At 33.7% G+C, this 20,226-nt stretch overlaps 1 protein-coding gene across 1 annotated transcript in view; it reads right to left on the reverse strand.

The window, feature by feature from the left end:
- Positions 1 to 20,226, reverse strand: part of prkar1b (protein kinase, cAMP-dependent, regulatory, type I, beta) — an 83,391-nt gene that overhangs the window by 14,701 nt on the left and 48,464 nt on the right. Inside the window, exons 8-9 of the mRNA XM_052138386.1 lie at positions 16,472 to 16,532; positions 7,746 to 7,867 (exon numbers count right to left, since the gene is read on the reverse strand). Of these exons, the coding sequence (XP_051994346.1) occupies positions 7,746 to 7,867; positions 16,472 to 16,532 (183 nt within the window). The remainder of the gene's footprint in view (positions 1 to 7,745; positions 7,868 to 16,471; positions 16,533 to 20,226) is intronic.

A 20,226-nucleotide genomic window follows, 5' to 3' on the forward strand; every position in this document is an offset into this window, starting at 1 on the left:
GAGACACAGACCGATGTCTCATGCAAAAGTCCTCTTTATTTATTTTTAACTTTGTCTCTGCCCTGCTCTTGCTTGACCCAAATTAACAGAAGAGGACAGAAATGCAAACTGGACAAATAAAACAGAACAAAATGACAGAATACTGTAAAACGGAACAGAAGATAATCAAACTCAACAGATACAACAGAGCAGTATCTCCTCTAGAAGATGAACAAAATAGAACAGAGTAATATTAATAAATGGAGCTGAACGAATGACATACAATAGAATAGAATAGAACAGAATAGATTAGAATGGAACAGAATAGAATAGAATAGAACAGGACTGAATAATATAAATAGAGCAGAGCTAAACTAATGGTATAGAATAGAATAATATGAAGTAATGGCATCAAACAAAAAGAATAGGATAGAACGAAACAATACAGTATTTATAGAATGGAGCTGAACTAATAGTATACAATAGAACAAAACGGAATAGAATAGAATAGAACAGAATAGAACTGAATAACATGATCAAAATGATGTAACAAGAACAAGATAGCACTGCGGATGGCTGCTTCGGTTAGGAGCTCTCTAGCGTTATAAATAAACATATTTTTTGTTTGTCATGTTTTTTGTCACTCTTTCCCATTCAGTTTCACCAGGGATGAACTGCTAAATATTCGGCAGAGCATAACATAATTATTCAGATGTTTTGTTAGACATCTTAATTGGAGGTGCAGCTGTGCTCTACAAAGCACTCCAAGAGACGCAAGTGAGGGAAGCATGCCTGCGCGCTCGTGAAGCTCCGTCAATGCGGCTTTAGGACTCCACTGCGTGTAAACATCTGGCAAATGTCCGCTCCCTCGCTAGCAAAACGGACAAACTGCTTCTGCTCACTCAAACAAATAAGGACTTTTCTAACTCCGCTGCTCTGTGTTTTACGGAAACCTGGCTGAATGTATGCGTTACATCTGCTGGGCTTCTGGCTGTTCAGAGTGGATCTCATTGCGGAATCATCTCGGAAAACGAGAGGCGGCAGAACATGCTTTTCTGAAAGTTGGTGTACAGATGTAACAGCATTGAAGAAGATGAGCTATCCTAATTTAGAAGTGCTCTTCATCAACTGTAAGCCTGTCTACTCACCGCGGAAGTTTTCCTTGTTTATTCTGGTGAGTGTTTACATCCTGACACAAGCATGCATGAATGTAGCACTGCAACAGCTGGCTGATCCAGTGCTGCGTTCACACATGCTTGTGTCAGGATGTAAACACTCACCAGAATAAACCAGGAAAACTCCTTCGGCGACCATTATATCGAAAAAATGTATATAGTTATCGACGGTACACCTTTATCAATAAGGATATACAATTTTTTTCATATAACACTCGATAGTTTCACTTAAATGCATTAAAATGTAAATAGACATGAAGTTTGGTTGCATGAACAACCCTCAAGCATGCGCCATGCCTGGATCATAAACAGCCTATCTAATGTGAGTGACAAGCAAACAGCCAATAACAAGTTGCGTTGCTCTGGGATTCGGTTGCGCCATTGCCTTGTGACATCAGAACACATGAACACATGCGAAAATGAGTGCTGTGCCTGCTGGCGATGAGGAGATGTCAGCTCACCAGTGTGGCAGTTTTGTTTGGTTTCTTTACGTCTGATAAGCATCAGAACACTGTTGTTGTGTAAGCTTTGCAAAAAAAAGTACAGAAACACAAGCAACTTATTTCACCACCTTATCCACTTCCACACTTTGGAAAATGCAGCATGTCGTCTGCCTCGACCTACATCTACCTCACCTCAACAAACAACCCACAAGCCGTCCACGATGGAGAGGTACTCGGAACAATACCTTATGAGACATCCTCCAAACAATTTTTTTAACATTTTATTTATTAAGTTCAAGAGTTTCTTTAACACTTATTTATTTAATCTTCATATATGATATAAGAAGATATTTGTAAATGTTTTTTTAATTTTGACTGTTAAAACTAAAATTATTATTTGCCTTAATAGAGCAGGTAAATTAAAAACACAGTGGTTAAATTAAAAACTTTTTTTAAAAAAAGTGTATTAAAATGTATCAATAATTATCAAAACCGAATGATATGAAACATTATACCGTGATACATTTTTTAGCTGTATTGCCCAGCCCTAATAAAAGGGTTGATGAACTAATGGCATAAAACATAAAAGAACAGAACTGATTTATATGAATAGAATGGAGCTAAACTAATGGAATACAAAAGAGCAGAATTGAATTGAATAGAACTGAATTACATGATTATAATGGAATTGAACTAATGGTATAGAATAGAAAATATAATAACAATATAGAATAGAACTGAATAATATGAATAAAACGGCATTAACTAGTGTTATAGAATAGAAAATTATAAAAAGAACAGAATAGTACAGAACTAAATAATATAAATAGAATGGAGCTGAACTAATGGTACACAACAGAACAGAAAATAACAATATAAAATAGAACATAATAATGTTAATGCAGGAGAGATTATCTAATAGTATAGAATAGAATAGTATAGAACTAAATAATATGAATAGAAGGGAGATGATCTAATAGTATAGAATAGAATAGTATAGAACTAAATATGAATAGAAGGGAGATGATCTAATAGTATAGAATAGAATAGTATAGAACTAAATAATATGAATAGAAGGGAGATGATCTAATAGTATAGAATAGAATAGTATAGAACTAAATAATATGAATAGAAGGGAGATGATCTAATGGTATAGAATAGAATAGTATAGAATATAACTAAATCATATGAATAGAAGGAAGATGATCTAATGGTATAGAATAGAATTAAATAATATGAATAGAAGGGAGATTATTTAATGGTATAGAATAGAATAGTATAGAATAGAACTAAATAATATGAATAGAAGGGAGATGAGCTAATGGTATAGAATAGAATAGAATAGAACTAAATAATATGAATAGAAGGGAGATGATCTAATGGTATAGAATAGAATAGAATAGAACTAAATAATATGAATAGAAGGGAGATGATCTAATGGTATAGAATAGAATTAAATAATATGAACAGAAGGGAGATTATTTAATGGTATAGAATAGAATAGTATAGAATAGAACTAAATAATATGAATAGAAGGGAGATGATCTAATGATATAGAATAGTATAGAATAGAACTAAATAATATGAATAGAGCGGAGATTATCTAATGGTATAGAATAGTATAGAACTAAATAATATGAATAGAAGGGAGATGATCTAATGGTATATAATATAATTAAATAATATGAATAGAAGGGAGATTATTTAATGGTATAGAATAGAATAGAACTAAATAAAATGAATAGAAGGGAGATGATATAATGGTATAGAATAGAATAGTATAGAATAGAACTAAATAATATGAATAGAGCGGAGATTATCTAATAGTATAGAATAGAACTAAATAATATGAATAGAAGGGATATGATCTAATGGTATAGAATAGAATAGTATAGAATAGAACTAAATAATATGAATAGAGCGGAGATTATCTAATGGTATAGAATAGTATAGAATAGAACTAAATAATATGAATAGAAGGGAGATTATTTAATGGTATAGAATAGAATAGTATAGAATAGAATTAAATAATATGAATAGAAGGGAGATTATTTAATGGTATAGAATAGAATAGAACTAAATAATATGAATAGAAGGGAGATGATCTAATGATATAGAATAGAATTAAATAATATGAATAGAAGGGAGATGATCTAATGATATAGAATAGTATAGAATAGAACTAAATAATATGAATAGAAGGGAGATGATCTAATGATATAGAATAGTATAGAATAGAACTAAATAATATGAATAGAAGGGAGATGATCTAATGATATAGAATCGTATAGAATAGAACTAAATAATATGAATAGAAGGGATATGATCTAATGGTATAGAATAGAATAGTATAGAATAGAACTAAATAATATGAATAGAAGGGAGATGATCTAATGATATAGAATAGTATAGAATAGAACTAAATAATATGAATAGAAGGGATATGATCTAATGGTATAGAATAGAATAGTATAGAATAGAACTAAATAATATGAATAGAGCGGAGATTATCTAATGGTATAGAATAGTATAGAACTAAATAATATGAATAGAAGGGAGATTATCTAATGGTATAGAATAGTATAGTACAGAATAGAATTAAATAATATGAATAGAAGGGATATGATCTAATGGTATAGAATAGAATAGTATAGAATAGAACTAAATAATATGAATAGAGCGGAGATTATCTAATGGTATAGAATAGTATAGAACTAAATAATATGAATAGAAGGGAGATTATCTAATGGTATAGAATAGTATAGAACTAAATAATATGAATAGAAGGGAGATTATTTAATGGTATAGAATAGAATTAAATAATATGAATAGAAGGGATATGATCTAATGGTATAGAATAGAATAGTACAGAATAGAACTAAATAATATGAATAGAGCAGAGATTATCTAATGGTATAAAATAGTATAGAACTAAATAATATGAATAGAAGGGAGATTATCTAATGGTATAGAATAGTATAGTACAGAATAGAATTAAATAATATCAATAGAAGGGATATGATCTAATGGTATAGAATAGAATAGTATAGAATAGAACTAAATAATATGAATAGAGCGGAGATTATCTAATGGTATAGAATAGTATAGAACTAAATAATATGAATAGAGCGGAGATTATCTAATGGTATAGAATAGTATAGTACAGAATAGAATTAAATAATATGAATAGAAGGGATATGATCTAATGGTATAGAATAGAATAGTATAGAATAGAACTAAATAATATGAATAGAGCGGAGATTATCTAATGGTATAGAATAGTATAGAACTAAATAATATGAATAGAGCGGAGATTATCTAATGGTATAGAATAGTATAGAACTAAATAATATGAATAGAAGGGAGATTATCTAATGGTATAGAATAGAATTAAATAATATGAATAGAAGGGATATGATCTAATGGTATAGAATAGAATAGTACAGAATAGAACTAAATAATATGAATAGAGCAGAGATTATCTAATGGTATAGAATAGTATAGTACAGAATAGAATTAAATAATATGAATAGAAGGGATATGATCTAATGGTATAGAATAGAATAGTATAGAATAGAACTAAATAATATGAATAGAGCGGAGATTATCTAATGGTATAGAATAGTATAGAACTAAATAATATGAATAGAAGGGAGATTATCTAATGGTATAGAATAGAATTAAATAATATGAATAGAAGGGATATGATCTAATGGTATAGAATAGAATAGTACAGAATAGAACTAAATAATATGAATAGAGCAGAGATTATCTAATGGTATAGAATAGTATAGTACAGAATAGAATTAAATAATATGAATAGAAGGGATATGATCTAATGGTATAGAATAGAATAGTATAGAATAGAACTAAATAATATGAATAGAGCAGAGATTATCTAATGGTATAGAATAGTATAGAACTAAATAATATGAATAGAGCGGAGATTATTTAATGGTATAGAATAGAATTAAATAATATGAATAGAAGGGATATGATCTAATGGTATAGAATAGAATAGTATAGAATAGAACTAAATAATATGAATAGAGCAGAGATTATCTAATGGTATAGAATAGTATAGAACTAAATAATATGAATAGAGCGGAGATTATTTAATGGTATAGAATAGAATAGAACTAAATAATATGAATAGAAGGGAGATGAGCTAACTGTATACAATATAACTGGACTAAACAAATAGTTATATTAAAATAATGTTTTTTAATAGAATAGAAATGATCAAATACAATAGAACAAAAGAGAATAAATTAGTACTGAACAAATCCAACAGAATAGAACAGAAGTTAAAAGACTGAAAATAAATATATTATAGAAAATAAAGTTATATTCTGTTTCCCTATGAAACATTTCCTTTGCAAGTGTTTCTTATTCAGTCTGTTTAAGTAACTTTCATATACTCACACACACCTCGACAAAGCAGCAGCTTTCCTTCAAAGTCTCAACACTGGAACACATAACCTTCCATTGTTCACCAATGACGAGTTCACCTTTCAGCTACAAATGTGTGCTTTTCCAGTTCACTTTAAATGGCTCATTAATCTTAGATTTATAATTTTCCCTACAGTAAAGGAATAACTGGGGCCTTTTCCAAATGACCAAATTTGTTATGTTACCTGGCTCAAATCAGCAGTAAATTTGTCCTGAGAATCAACAGCTAGTAAGGTAAAATTCCACCTCTATGCTATTTGGCCCCTCCAAAACTCTAGACATTTGAACTCTAAAAATGATGCAGTGGCCAACCCAAAACAAATCCTTTTCATATTTAGGGTAAGGAATTTCATTAAACCCTTAAACGTATGTATTAATCTTCAGCTCCTAACCCGTCCCACAGTTTTTCCTATATACACGAATGAGACCTCAAATCATGCAGATTATGTAGGAGACTTTCTAAGCAATCAGATCTTATAGATTTGCATTAAATAAGGGCAACCACTCTGAATGCTTAGAGACCACCTAGCAATGCCATAGAACCACCCATTAAACCAAAGTATAATCTCATTATGTTTTGCACAGGCGAGCACCACTCAAATGTTCTTTAGAAAATGTAAAACAAGTTTTTCAAGAAAACAGTACTTTAACGATTCAATAGTATTGATAATTATGAGCAATAGTAATAGTGATGCTTGTCTATACAATCGCAATAGACAGGTAGATCTTGAGAGCACAGGTTGGGACCAAGTGGCAGCCAAATAAAGGTTTAGAGCACTGAATCGCTCAACAGCTTGTGTATATTAGTCCAGCAACTTTCGTGGAGGGTGTTGAGAAGAGAATTAGAACAAAAGAGACTGTGAAAATATAAGAAGGAATGCAAAAGAACAGACACAGAGGGGAAAAGAACCCCCCAGCCTTTATATCAATTTTATAAATATGGAGTTAATCAAAATATTGTTCAAAGATCTGGCAGAGAATGAGGAGAATGAGTCAGCTCCGCAAGGGGTTTCAAGCTCCTAAATGTGTTCTGCGGTGTTGACAGCTGAGTGAGAATGTCAGCTAAATCATGACAGGATAGCATAAATAAGCATTTTTAAACACAAACACAAATTTAATTCAATACATCTCCACCTCTTGGAGATCTGAACACTTTTTACAATGGGGTGTGTCTGAAAGCAGTGCTTACATACTAGAGAAAGTTCTGACTGTGCGCTTGATAGATAACAATGTGCAGGATCCGGTTTGAGGGTTTGGAAAGAGCCAGGTCAGTTTGAAATCAATTGGTTAATGCAGCAAATTGGGTTTTTGGAAGCACATTATCATTGGTCAATGCATGTGTGTGTCAGAATGCTTTGCAGCAAATCTAGAATGTTCTCAACTTTTGATTGCATTACGGAGCATCGCTTTAGCCAACCTTTCCCTTGACATCCTTGCAATGCATCGTCTCCATTGAAATCAATGGAGTCCCATTTTTCTCTGCTGTAACGTAAACTCTGGTGTGTGTGGGCACCCTTAGCAAGTGTCAGGCACAAACCCCCAAGAGCAAACACAAAGTGACAGTCGAAAGAAAACTCCCTGAGGAACCTTGCAAGGAACCAAGGAAGAACAGATCCTCAAAAGCCAGTTATTATGGAGTGTTGTTCTACAACAGATGTAGTGAACAAACCCTAAGATGATCTTTTGCTATACACACCTCTGTTATAATGAAGAAGTCATCTCCTGGTTCCCCTTGAACCACAATCTTCTCTCCATCTTCAAACTGCACAGGCTCCAGGGCATCAGCCACGGTCAACCTCTCCCACTTATCAAGAGATTCTGTAGGATACATGTGATGGAGATTAAAGAGGATGAAGACACTTAAAGATGCATCAACAAGAATTCTTATTTATGAAGCTCTTGTCTTCATCTCTCAGTGGACCTGGCGACACAAATTGAACAGCTAAAGAACATGAACTTTGACTAAACAGAATAAACAGTCGTGTTTGAGGACATCCTGTTTATTTGTAAATATACAGGGTACAGAGTAGGGGTGATGGGAAAAATCAATTTCTTTCTCGAACAGTTCTGTGTCCAGAAAAATGTATTATCAGAATTTAAAGTATAAGATACAAAATTGAATCACAATTAATTGCATGATTTTTTGTTGTTAATCGCGATTAATCGCAGATTTGGAAAATTATGCAATTTTACACTATATATACACACTTCTTTTCCTGTCAAAATGAATTTATTTCCATCTTAGGCAAGAACACAAAACATAATGTAACAACATAATAATTTTTTTTAATTTTCGAAACAAAGCCTTTCACAGTATAAAGATAGCGATGCACAAAAACTGCAATTCAATTAACATTAAACGTTTCCCAAACTGGGAGTTTGACTAATTAAAAGAACTCCCCATATGTTGCATATTCATTTCAATGGGCATTAAATCTCTTAAACTCGCATCATCCACAATATTAATCTGCCAGTAGACTGTGGCTATCCATTTTCTTACAGCAATCGTGAAGCTGCGTTCATGATTCGCATCGGAGCGTCAGCGCCAGGGGCGCTTTGAACTCCACCTGAAGAGCGCCTTCAGAAAGTCTCATTCTGCAATTTTGTTATAGTTAAGAATTACATGCTTCTGTGGTAATTAACATGCTTGATTTCTTGAAATGCTTGAAATTCCTTCTGGACTTGTAACAGCTTTAAGCTTTTCTGCTACGCTTGTAGACTCATCTTGGTATAAGAGCTCTGGTGTGTGTTAGTGTTTGTGGTGTGTGTAATATTTTAATGACTCTGGGTGGACAAATGACTAATTTTCCGCCCTGCCCAACATGTGTTTATTTTGTATTAACAGTAAATGCGTTAATAGTGATTAAGAAAAATTAACATGTTAAACTTTTTTAATTAATTGCATGCAATTCTGACAACTCAAATTAATAATTCTGTTTATTTAAAAAAACAAACATATGCAGAACACACTATTACACAAACATCTACGAATTCAGTAATTAGTTCTTCCTCAAAAGTGCTCATTGTAGCAGCCTGATTCCTTAGAAAACGTTGCTTTTGTTTGGCAGCGAATGATAAAAACCTATGTCTCAATGATGCCTGGAAATTGAGTAGAAGCCAGACAGTCATATTGGAAGGATTTTAAAAAAGCTTTGCCATTTTTGTGTGCAATATGATTTCAGTGGCCTGCCATTTGAAGGTCAAGACTTAATGCTTTTAATAAATAAACAAACTGATAAGGATGACACCAAGGCTTATCACTTCCCTGGAGCTAATAGGGCCACTGTCTGTCAACAGCCAAAAGTATATCCTGTGCTCATGCACAACACCACTACATATTCTGAAGCCGTGGCCGTGAGAAGAGAAACCACCAAAGCCATCATTCAAGACCCACCACATTCCAGGAATGGAATGGCTCCCACCTTCCAGCCTCCATCACACAGGCGTACCACACACAAACTTGAAACACTAAAACCCACTGGACTCATGCACCGCCCGCTCCGTTCTACAGCTGTAAATAATAATGAACACATCTGTGGGGATCCTTTACTGTTTGCTTCGTCTATCTTCGTTTAACATCATCTCATCACATTAGAATGCAGGACAGAGGAAAGGGAAGGCAGCTTACTATCACTCTATCAGGTGGTAAAAAGAGAATGACCTCATGTTAACATCTGAATAGTTGGAATAAGACGGTGTGTGCATGGGTTAGGTGTGTGTGTGTGTTGGGGCCAGGCTGTCTGCATGCCCCAGACTAATGGTCACTTTATCAGGCTGGCTAAGACATCCTCACGCCTGGGCTGACGTCCACCTGCTTCAGTTGTAACATGAGCCGCCAGTGAGGGAAAATCAACATTGCATGTTTCAACTAGTAAAAAACAAACTTTTTGTTTATGGATGTGTCCATGTTAGCACGTCCTATTTTGGGATTTTTTTAACGCAGCATAACATAAACGTAAATGCAACACAACACAGTGTAATGCAACACAATATAACATAGCACAATGCAACCTAACAACGCAATGTAAACTACCGCAACATAACCTAACGTAACACAATATAACAAAACGCAACATAACATAACACAAGATAACGTAACAACACAATGTAATGCAACGTAATGCAAAGTAACATAATGCAACATAACAAAAATGCTATATAACGCAATACAAGGTAATGTAATGCAATGCAACGTAACGTAACGTAACACAACATAACACAATGTAACAACAATGCAACGTAACTAATTTAATTCACTGATGCATCGCGATTCTTTATGAAACAATTCACCAAAAAAATCATAATTGCGATTTTAATACATTTTAATTAGGGCCAAGGCACTGAAAGTGCGGAGACCCTATTGTTCCTCTAAGGATTATTATTATTATTAGGGCCCAAGCACTGAAAATGGGCATGTAATGGGGGCTCTGTAGCACCCCCATTTTCACCTACAGTCACAAAAATGGGTACATATATAGATCTCATCAAGCCGAACAACTTTCATACTAACAGTCCTTAGCTCCACCCAACAGGAAGTTGTCCATTTTGGATTTTCTGAAAATCACAGGCTATGAACTTTTAAATACTAGTCCTAAAGTATTCATGTGACTGGCACAAAAACAGGCTGAAGCTATACATTTATGTTAAAAATGTGAAACAGGAAGTGCCTTATATCTTCTGTGTGCATTGTATGATTTTTAAGAAAATTCAGCTCTATGTATGGTAATGGGGGCTGATCACATTTATGTGGCTATTATGGGTCACGGTCATAGCGCCACCAACTGGAAGCAGGAAGTAAGGCAATTTTAACAGACTTTCAAATAGCCCTCTTGTGTTTACATGAATTGCATAAAAATTCTTTAGAATAATGCTGGTGTAAAATTGTAAAGGGATATTTGATATCTTAAATAGTGTTGCCATGGCAACACAATAATTGTTATTATTCCTTTCTTCCTATATTTGGGTGTAAACTGAAATCGTTGTAATTCATAAATGCTAGGGAGTTCAGACCTAAGCCCAGTCTCTTTTTAAAGAAGACACTGGCAGTTTATTATGCAAGTGAAAACAGTTTTTAAAGTGAAATAAAACAGTTTATTGTAATTAAATTTACTGCACAAATGTATTATTTTTTAACATAAAATTATCGGAGTAAACTCATTGGCATAAAACCCAATATGAATTTGAGAACAATTATATAAAAAGATAATTTATATGAAAGCTTTTTCTTTTTTTTTGTAAAATGCCAAAAAGGTGGGACAGTAAGATATAAAGTTTAGGATCTAAACAAAACTAATGTTAGAAACACCTTTCACACCACATGTGAAGTGACAACATTTTAATTTACAACATAATGTAAGACATTTATAAGATTAGAAATATTATAACTTCTAAAATAACTAGTTTCAATGTAAGTGATGTTAGCAGTTGGAGCCAGCAACTATTTTTATTTTCAACAAACATATTGTATTTGTCCTTTAAATCAATTAACCATAAAGCACAAATTTATAGAGAGACCATGGATGACAAAAGGATTAAAAAATGCTTGTAAAAAAAAGAATACCTTGTATAAAGAAATTATAAAACACAGAACTAAAGAAGCTGAGAATAAATACAAAATATATAAAAATAAATTGACCAGTATCATGAGGAGAAGTAAGAAAGATTATTATAATAAAATATTAAATGATAATAAAAATGATATCAAGGGTATATGGAAAGTGTTAAATAATGTTATAAGGAATGGACCAATGAATAAAAAATACCCTCAGCATTTTATAGAAAAAGAGAGGACATTAAGCATCATGGAAGATGTGGTCAATGGGTTTAACAATTTCTTTGTAAGTGTGGGAGCAAAGCTGGCTGATGTTATTAAAAGTCCTCAGATTGAAAGTGAGGCGAAGGCAGTTGATTATTTATATAGTAACCCTAACTCTATGTTTTTGAAACCAGCGGAGGAAATTGAGATTATTGAAATCGTTAATAATTGTAAGAATAAAACGTCAACAGACGTGAATGATATTGATATGGTCTTAATTAAGTATGTCATTGGTGCAATCGTTAAACCGTTAACTCATATTTATAATTTGTCTTTAAAAACAGGTGTATTCCCAAGCAAAATGAAGATTGCAAAAATCATTCCACTATATAAATCTGGAGAGAGAAATCAATTCACGAATTATAGGCCATTGTCTTTACTCTCTCAGTTCTCTAAAATATTAGAAAAATTGTATGTAATTAGATTGGACAATTTTATTGAGAAGCATGAATTATTGGTTGACAGTCAGTATGGATTTAGGACAAACAGATCTACATCAATGGCACTAATGGAGTTAATTGAAGACATTACCAGTGCTATAGATAACAAACAGTACGCAGTGGGAGTATTTATTGATTTAAAAAAGCTTTCGATACAATAGATCATCGTTTGTTAATCAATAAACTGGAAAAGTATGGTATCAGAGGAGTTGCATTAGATTGGATGAAAAGTTACATAAGTAACAGACTTCAATTTGTTCAAATGGGTGAGTACAGATCGGAGTGCTTAGGTATCACCTGTGGAGTACCACAGGGGTCAATATTGGGTCCGAAATTATTTATTATGTACATAAATGACATATGTAGGGTGACTGACCTCTTAAAATTTGTGATTTTTGCGGATGATACCAATATTTTTTGTTCAGGGGAAAATTTGAAGCAGCTTTTGGAGGTGGTCACATCAGAAATTAATAAGTTAAAAATTTGGTTTGACTTAAATAAATTATCGTTAAATTTAGATAAAACCAAATTTATACTGTTTGGTAATCGTAAAACCGATATACAAGTAAAAGTTATGATTGATAATGTTAAAATAGAAAGAGTGTATGAAAATAAATTTTTGGGTGTGATTCTTGACCATAAAATTTGTTGGAAACCCCATATCAAATATGTTAGAACAAAAGTAAGCAGAGTATTGGAGTAATGGGGAAAGCAAGGCATGTATTGAGTAAAAAATCACTTTTTATTTTGTATTGTTCCCTTGTGTTGCCTTATTTAAATTATTGTGTTGAAGTATGGGGCAACACCTACAAAACCACCTTACAAACATTAAGCACAATACAAAAAAGAGCAATTAGGATAGTAAATAAGGTAGGATATCATGAGCATACTAATTTACTATATTTAAAATGGCACACTCTAAAGTTTAATGATCTCGTTAAATTTTAGACCGCTCAATTAATTTATAAAGCAATAAATAAACAGCTGCCTGGAAACATACAACAGTTATTTACATATAGGGTTAGGGGTTATAACTTGAGAGGGGATTTAAATTTGAGTCAACATAGGATTCGGACAAAACTCAAAAGCAGGTGTATTTCGATTTGTGGGGTGCTTTTGTGGAATGGTCTGAGCAGTTCGATCAAACAAAGTGTTAATATGTTGCAATTTAAAAAAAGGTATAAAAGTTTTATTTTTGATAAGTACAGAAGTGAAGAGGGTGAATGATAATTCATTATGATTGTAAATGCAGTTTGATTATGTTTTTTTTTTTTGTTTATGATTTTATTGTTTTCATTATCTTAATACTAAGATAAAGCATTATTGTAATTTAGCAGGTTTTTTTGTATTATGTAAAACGTTATGTTAGATTTATCTTCTTTGATTGTGAATTGGTTTGGGTAGTTACTGGGGTAGGTCTTGATAAGCCTAGGGCTTCTACCTATCCCTTTTCGAACAGGTTGATTATTGTTTATGTGTTTATTTATTTGTATGGAAATTTCATACGTATTGCTGTCTTCATTTATTTATTTTTATTATTAATTTATTAATTGTTCGAAATAAAGATTTCATTCATTCATTCATTCATTCATTCATTCATATTTTTTCTGCAGTAAATTATATAAGATAATTCCTCTGTATTGCTCAAAATGATCACGTGGTTGATGTCGCTGAGATAGGCCGGACCATATAACCATGGATACCTCATATTATTGTCTAAATAGAATGAAGATTTATTGTATTAATATATTATATAATAAGAATAACAAGTAATGCCCAATGCCGGTTGCATAAAACAACCTAAGTTTATCCCTTAAGTATTTACATTTACTTTTATCCAAAGCAACTTACAGTGCACTTATTACAGGGACAATCCAGGAGCAACCTGGAGTTAAGTGCCTTGCTCAAGGACACAATGATAGTGGCTGTGGGGATCGAACCAGCAATCTTCTGATTACCAGTTATGTGCTTTAGCCCACTACGCCACTACCAAATGGCACTTAAGAGGCTTTATGCAACACTTAACGTGTTTTAAAACAACAAACTTTAAAATAGTCCACATATATTTACCCTAATTGCTTCAAAATGGTTTAGAATAATGTCAAATGCCAAATGCATGTCCACCTTGCATTGTTTTCCAAAAGCCTCTGGGTGGAAATGGACCATGTTGTGCTTGGGCCCATCATCGCTGCTTGCAGCTATATTTATTATTTATTCTGCTTATTGAAAAGCATATGCAGGACTGCTAAAAACGACATGGAAGGTGCATCTGCTGTGGCATATACTAGGGATGGGATGATATGGTTATCTCATGATTCGGTTCACGGTTTGATATAATCTTGATTTAATATGACACTTAAATTACAAAGTATTACAAAACTTTTGTATTTTTTGAAAAAACAAATTTGAGAAAATGCACATTATAATTTCTCATCAAAATAAAGTTCTAAAGTTGAGAAATATAAATGTATCTATAAGTAAAGATCACAAACAAATAAGCTTTAAAAGGCTGATCAGGTGCAGAACAAACAATAGAACTAAACAGAACATGTCCTGAAAAAAGTATGCAAAAGTGTATATTTATTTTTTGATTATTAGTTTTTTGCCATTATTATAATCAAAATGTACTTTTGTACAAATAAAAAAATTCTACATTAAATTAATTAATATTATATCATGAAATTGCATTCATAATAATGATATGAGCTATCACTGTGTGAAATAATGTGTACAATTTACAAGTAATAACATTGTGTTTACATTCATTCGTATAAGAAACTATAAAAAGGTTACATTAAAATAAATCTCTCTGTTTCTTTAGTGCATCCATGCTGCGTGAGATTCAAATTAATATTTATTTTTACTTTTTTATCTGACTGTAAACAGAAAGGATATTAAGACACATTATTCAATGAAAGTGGAGTGCGCCTCATCTTTCATGGACACACATTACACGGAGGAAACCATTTGTTTTAATCTCAAGCACTTTTCATCAAAACAAGGTGATTTTCCAGGTATTCCAGTTCGTACATTTCTAAAAGCTAAATTCAAACATTTTAAGGACTTTAAGGACCTTGTATGAACGTTGTCAACGGTGTAGAAAACAATCGCAGTAGGGGTATAATCAAGCAATTGAGAGATTATGATGTTTGATGGGTAATTTCATTTATGATCACATGGACAGAAAACAATATTGGAAACTTTTGCCATGATATGGTTTGTAATTTTTTGGTTCACGATATATTGAAATTCGATATATCGTTCCATCCCTAGCATATACTATATTACACATAAAGGAGCGCTAATAGTGTGCAAAAAAACATGCATTCATTTTCGCTATATTTCTCGTGACGAGTCAAAGCATTTATATTTTAGAACAGATTTTGTGCTAAATATTTACACAAATTTGGGCAACGAGCCATCTTAATTTGCTAAAGATTTGCACCCCTTTGCTGTTGCTGAAAACTGTAGATGCATTGAGAATCGGATTGTGATTTCAAACAAGAAGCGTCCTACGTGCAAACCTAACTTATTAAAAAGTAACAAGGTTGTTACTTCTCATTGTGAAAATGTACTCAGAAGTGTTTGTTTAAAGCTATGCATGTTTGTGCATGAGGAAGCCGTGCTTTTGAAGTGTGAAGACCTCACAAAATATTGTCAAGGAATTCTAACTGATTTCGCCACAATCGTATAAATCTAAAACAAACGAAACATTCCCCCCCTCAAAGCGAGAAGACGAGCAAACAAAAAAGGTTTGATGAGTAAGAGAGGTGGGTATTTGAAGACAGGCCGTGACAGGGCTATGAAACGGAGAACACAGAGAGAGAGAGAGAAAACAGAGGAAACCGATAGGAGGAGTGTGTTTGTTCAGGCATTTAATAACCCCATTTAGAGCGACGAGTGACCTCAGGGTGCTGAAGGACGGAGGCGAACTGACCATCTTAATGTTCTTCTCTCTCTCTCCTCTTAGTCTCTCTCACCAAACAAAACTGCTGGAATGCAAGTCAGAGTGGAACCAGCTCTGCGTGCAGCAGCGGTGTCTGTCAATCAAGAGCTACACTCTTTAAAATAAAGGTTCGAAAATGGTTTTCAGCAGCATGTTAGGTTATGTGGTGCCTATCAGCATGGTGAAGTATCTCTTGTGGTGAAGTACCTTTTATCACTTACCAAGTATAGACACCTTACTGAGAAACTCTTCGTACATCTTCCTCTTCCTCAACGTGCTTCCCTGAAAAAAACATTGAAGTAACAGTTAGAAGACACATGGAGGACACGCTTCAGGCACTGTAACAGAAACTCCTGCCCTCTAATCAAATAGTATGAAACAAGAATACGAAACACTGCACTGAAAACAAAGCCAGGGGACTTTCCTCAAACATAGAGCTCAAGAAACAGTATAAACATCCAGATTAAAGGAAAGTTTTGGCTTTCTTCTGCTTTGTTCTAAGTCTTGTCTTTATTAAGCTCTGTTTCTCTCTAATTCTCAAATAAAACAAAATACCCTATTGATCTCACATGTGTCTCCTCTAGAGTTTTAGTGCCTCCAAAACTGTGCTCTAAACTCTGCAATCTACATTTACATTTATGCATTTGGCAGACGCTTTTATCCAAAGTGACTTACAGAGCCCTTATTACAGGGACAATCCCCCCGGAGCAACCTGGAGTTAAGTGCCTTGCTCAATGACACAATGGTGGTGGCTGTGGGGATCAAACCAGCAACCTTCTGATTACCAGTTATGTGCTTTAGCCCAGTACGCCACCACCACTCCAATCTAAAGTAAGAGATTTCGATATGAACTCAAATATTTCTAACCAAATTCTTCTAAGCCCAAATGTTCAAATCTTTATCTCTCATAGGGAATTTTAAGAGAAACATCTAAAGCAAATTGAATACTTGAAACATAACTCCAACACCAAAATGTATTATGTCAACCTCCTGCGAATGACTGACCGTGAAGATCTTCTCTCTTACGAGGTCAGTGACCTCTCCCCCCCCCCCCTGGTTTTTGAGAAGAAGATACAAAACACATCAGTCCTCCAGTCATAGAAGTGAGGTGTGACATCATAATCTGCAACGTTCTGGCAAGTGCTGGTCAGGCTTAACGGATTCATTAGTTCACCAACATTCCCCAAATAAACAGTTTATTATCTATAAAGACAGGCTCAATGAAGCATTACCTTTAAACCCCAGCAGAAAACATTATTGATCTTTCATTGGTTGATCTTTCGTTGCTATGGAAACTTAATGGAGTATCAATTTTGTCTCAAAAACAAAAACAAATGAGAAAACTGTTGAAATACAGTAAGAGTGTAGAGATATAAAATAAATGTGGACCACATAGTTCAGATCATTTGGTCTTGGATGAATTTGGTGAGAAATGCTTTTGACTTTTGATTGCAGACTTCGGTATCTTGGCAAATTTTACCACAGTTTGAGATATTGTTGTGATCTCTTCCGAAACTCAAGAGGAGACACATGTGGATAAAGATACAGACAAAATATGCTCCTGCTAGACACTGCTTTGGACATGAAATATTACACATTTTATACAGCTTTATGAATAAATAACATCTTTAATTGACTGCAGCCACACACATAAGCAAAACATGTATTGCCTTAATTAAGAGCAGCTCAGCATAGCTGAAATGTGACAGTCTGTCTCTCTTCTCACAGAACTGTGTGTGTGTGTGTGTGTGTGTGTGTGTGTGTGTGTGTGTGTGTATGTGTGAGCGTGTGTGTGTGTGTGTGTGCATTTCAGAGCATGTTTGCATTATAAATGCATGTTTGCATAAGAAAGAGAAGACAACATCAAATGTGAAAGATCAACGAAGAGACAACCTGACAGACAAATCTAAATTCATCACTTGTCAACCTCTGTGTAAAGAACAGTTACCATGGAGGCTTGTGGGGCATTAGAAATATTCATTTATTCATTCCCACAACACACACACACACACACACACACACACACACACACACACACACACACACACACACACACACACACAGACACACAGAGCAACACTGCTGGTACTGCAACAGATGGAGCACTTGATTCAGATTAATCCACTAAGTGAGACAGTAAGTGTTTAGTTAAAGAATGCCAAAGGTTGGAAAGTTTGATTTAGTTTGAGTATGGCAACGGCACAATGGTCAAGAGTTTCAATCTGGAATGCCATAGCATTCAAATAAAGTGGCAGAGAGGGGGCTTGTCATTTAAAGGGATAGTTCACCATTTAATTTACTTACCCACATGTTGCTCCAAACACAATTTTTTTAATATATTTCCTTTATCTGTGGAACACAAAATAGAGCTATTTTCCATTTTTTAAATGAAAATTAATGGGGGTGGACTCAGTTGAGCTCCAAAAATGACAAAAATAAATAAACATTATATATATATATATATATATATATACGCGTTAATTCAGTGTGATTAATTTGATTAAAAATAAAGTTAAAAAAAATGTATGCAATTAATCACAATGCCCCCGGATTGTAATAAGGAAGATTCCTGAGAAATTGAATCTTGTAGTACCACCTGTTTACTCCAGAGGGCAGTAAATGTAACTTCAGCTGTACGGTAACGCAGAGTTTATACAGTGAAGAAAACAACCTTTCAGCAGCAGCAACACAAACATGTGTTACGTTCTTGTGTTCAAAACACTTGATCGAGCGCAAATCCGAACTAAGGGATCTCAAGATGTGTTCTAAGTATTAAACTATATTTAACTTGACACAGTGACCTAAAGATTTATGTTTATGACGCAACGCACCCGAGACGCTACACAAGCATGTCTGACGCAGGTGTAAATTGACGGGCCCTTAAACAAGCCCTCATAATAAATCTCCAACTGATTGACAAATTCACTTGTGAAATGGATTGCTGTGAACTGTGTGCCAATGATTGACTTATGATCAATAATATGGTAGTAAACAATACATTTATATTCTAAAGCCGCTTTTTTTATTGTCTTATCAATGATGAACTCTTCTGCTACAAGAATGTAATGCAGTATAATTATCTGAATATATATATATATATATATATATATATATATATATATATATATATATATATATATATATACATTTTATATTTAAAGATAACTATGCATATTATTTCATCATTATATATTGAATTATTGTTATGAGGGGCTTTCTCAGCAAATATTTGTATATGTGATTAAATGCGATTAATCGTGATTAATAAATCGGGACACCATGTAATTAATTCGATTAAAATTTTTTATCTGAACTAATACTTAGTTGAAGCACCCTTTATTACAGCACTCTGTCTGTTTGGATAAGAGTCTATAAGCTTGGCACATCTTGACTTGGGAAAATGTTCCCACTCTTCTTTGCAAAAACATTCCAGATCTGTCAAATTGCGAGGGCATCTCCTGTGTACGGCCCTCTTCAGGTTCCCCCACAGATCTTCTATAGGATTCATGTCTGGGCTCTGGCTGGGCCATTCCAAAACATTCATCTTTTTTTTGCTGAAGCCATTCTTTTGTTGATTTGGATGTGTGCTTTGGATCATTGTCATGCTGAACTGTGAAAGATCTCTTAATTTTCAGCTTTCTAGCAGATGCCAGAAGGTTCTGTGCCAAAACTGACTGGTACTTGGAGCTATTCATGACTCCCTCCACCTTCACTAAAGCCCCAGTTCCAGCTGAAGAAAAGCAACCCCAAAACATGATGCAGGCACCACCATGCTTCACAATGGGTATGGTGTTCTTTTGCTGATGTGCGGTGTTGTTTTTGCACCAAACATACCTGTTACAATTTTGGGCAAGATTGTTTAGTCTTGGTCTCATCAAACCAGGTTTTTGCAGGCTTGGATCTTTTTTTTTTTTTCATCAGAAAAGGCTTGCATCTTGTCACCCTGCTCCACAACCCAGACAGATGAAGAATTTGG

The sequence above is a fragment of the Xyrauchen texanus genome, chromosome 12, assembly GCF_025860055.1.
Source record: "Xyrauchen texanus isolate HMW12.3.18 chromosome 12, RBS_HiC_50CHRs, whole genome shotgun sequence".
NCBI classification, from domain to species: domain Eukaryota; kingdom Metazoa; phylum Chordata; class Actinopteri; order Cypriniformes; family Catostomidae; genus Xyrauchen; species Xyrauchen texanus.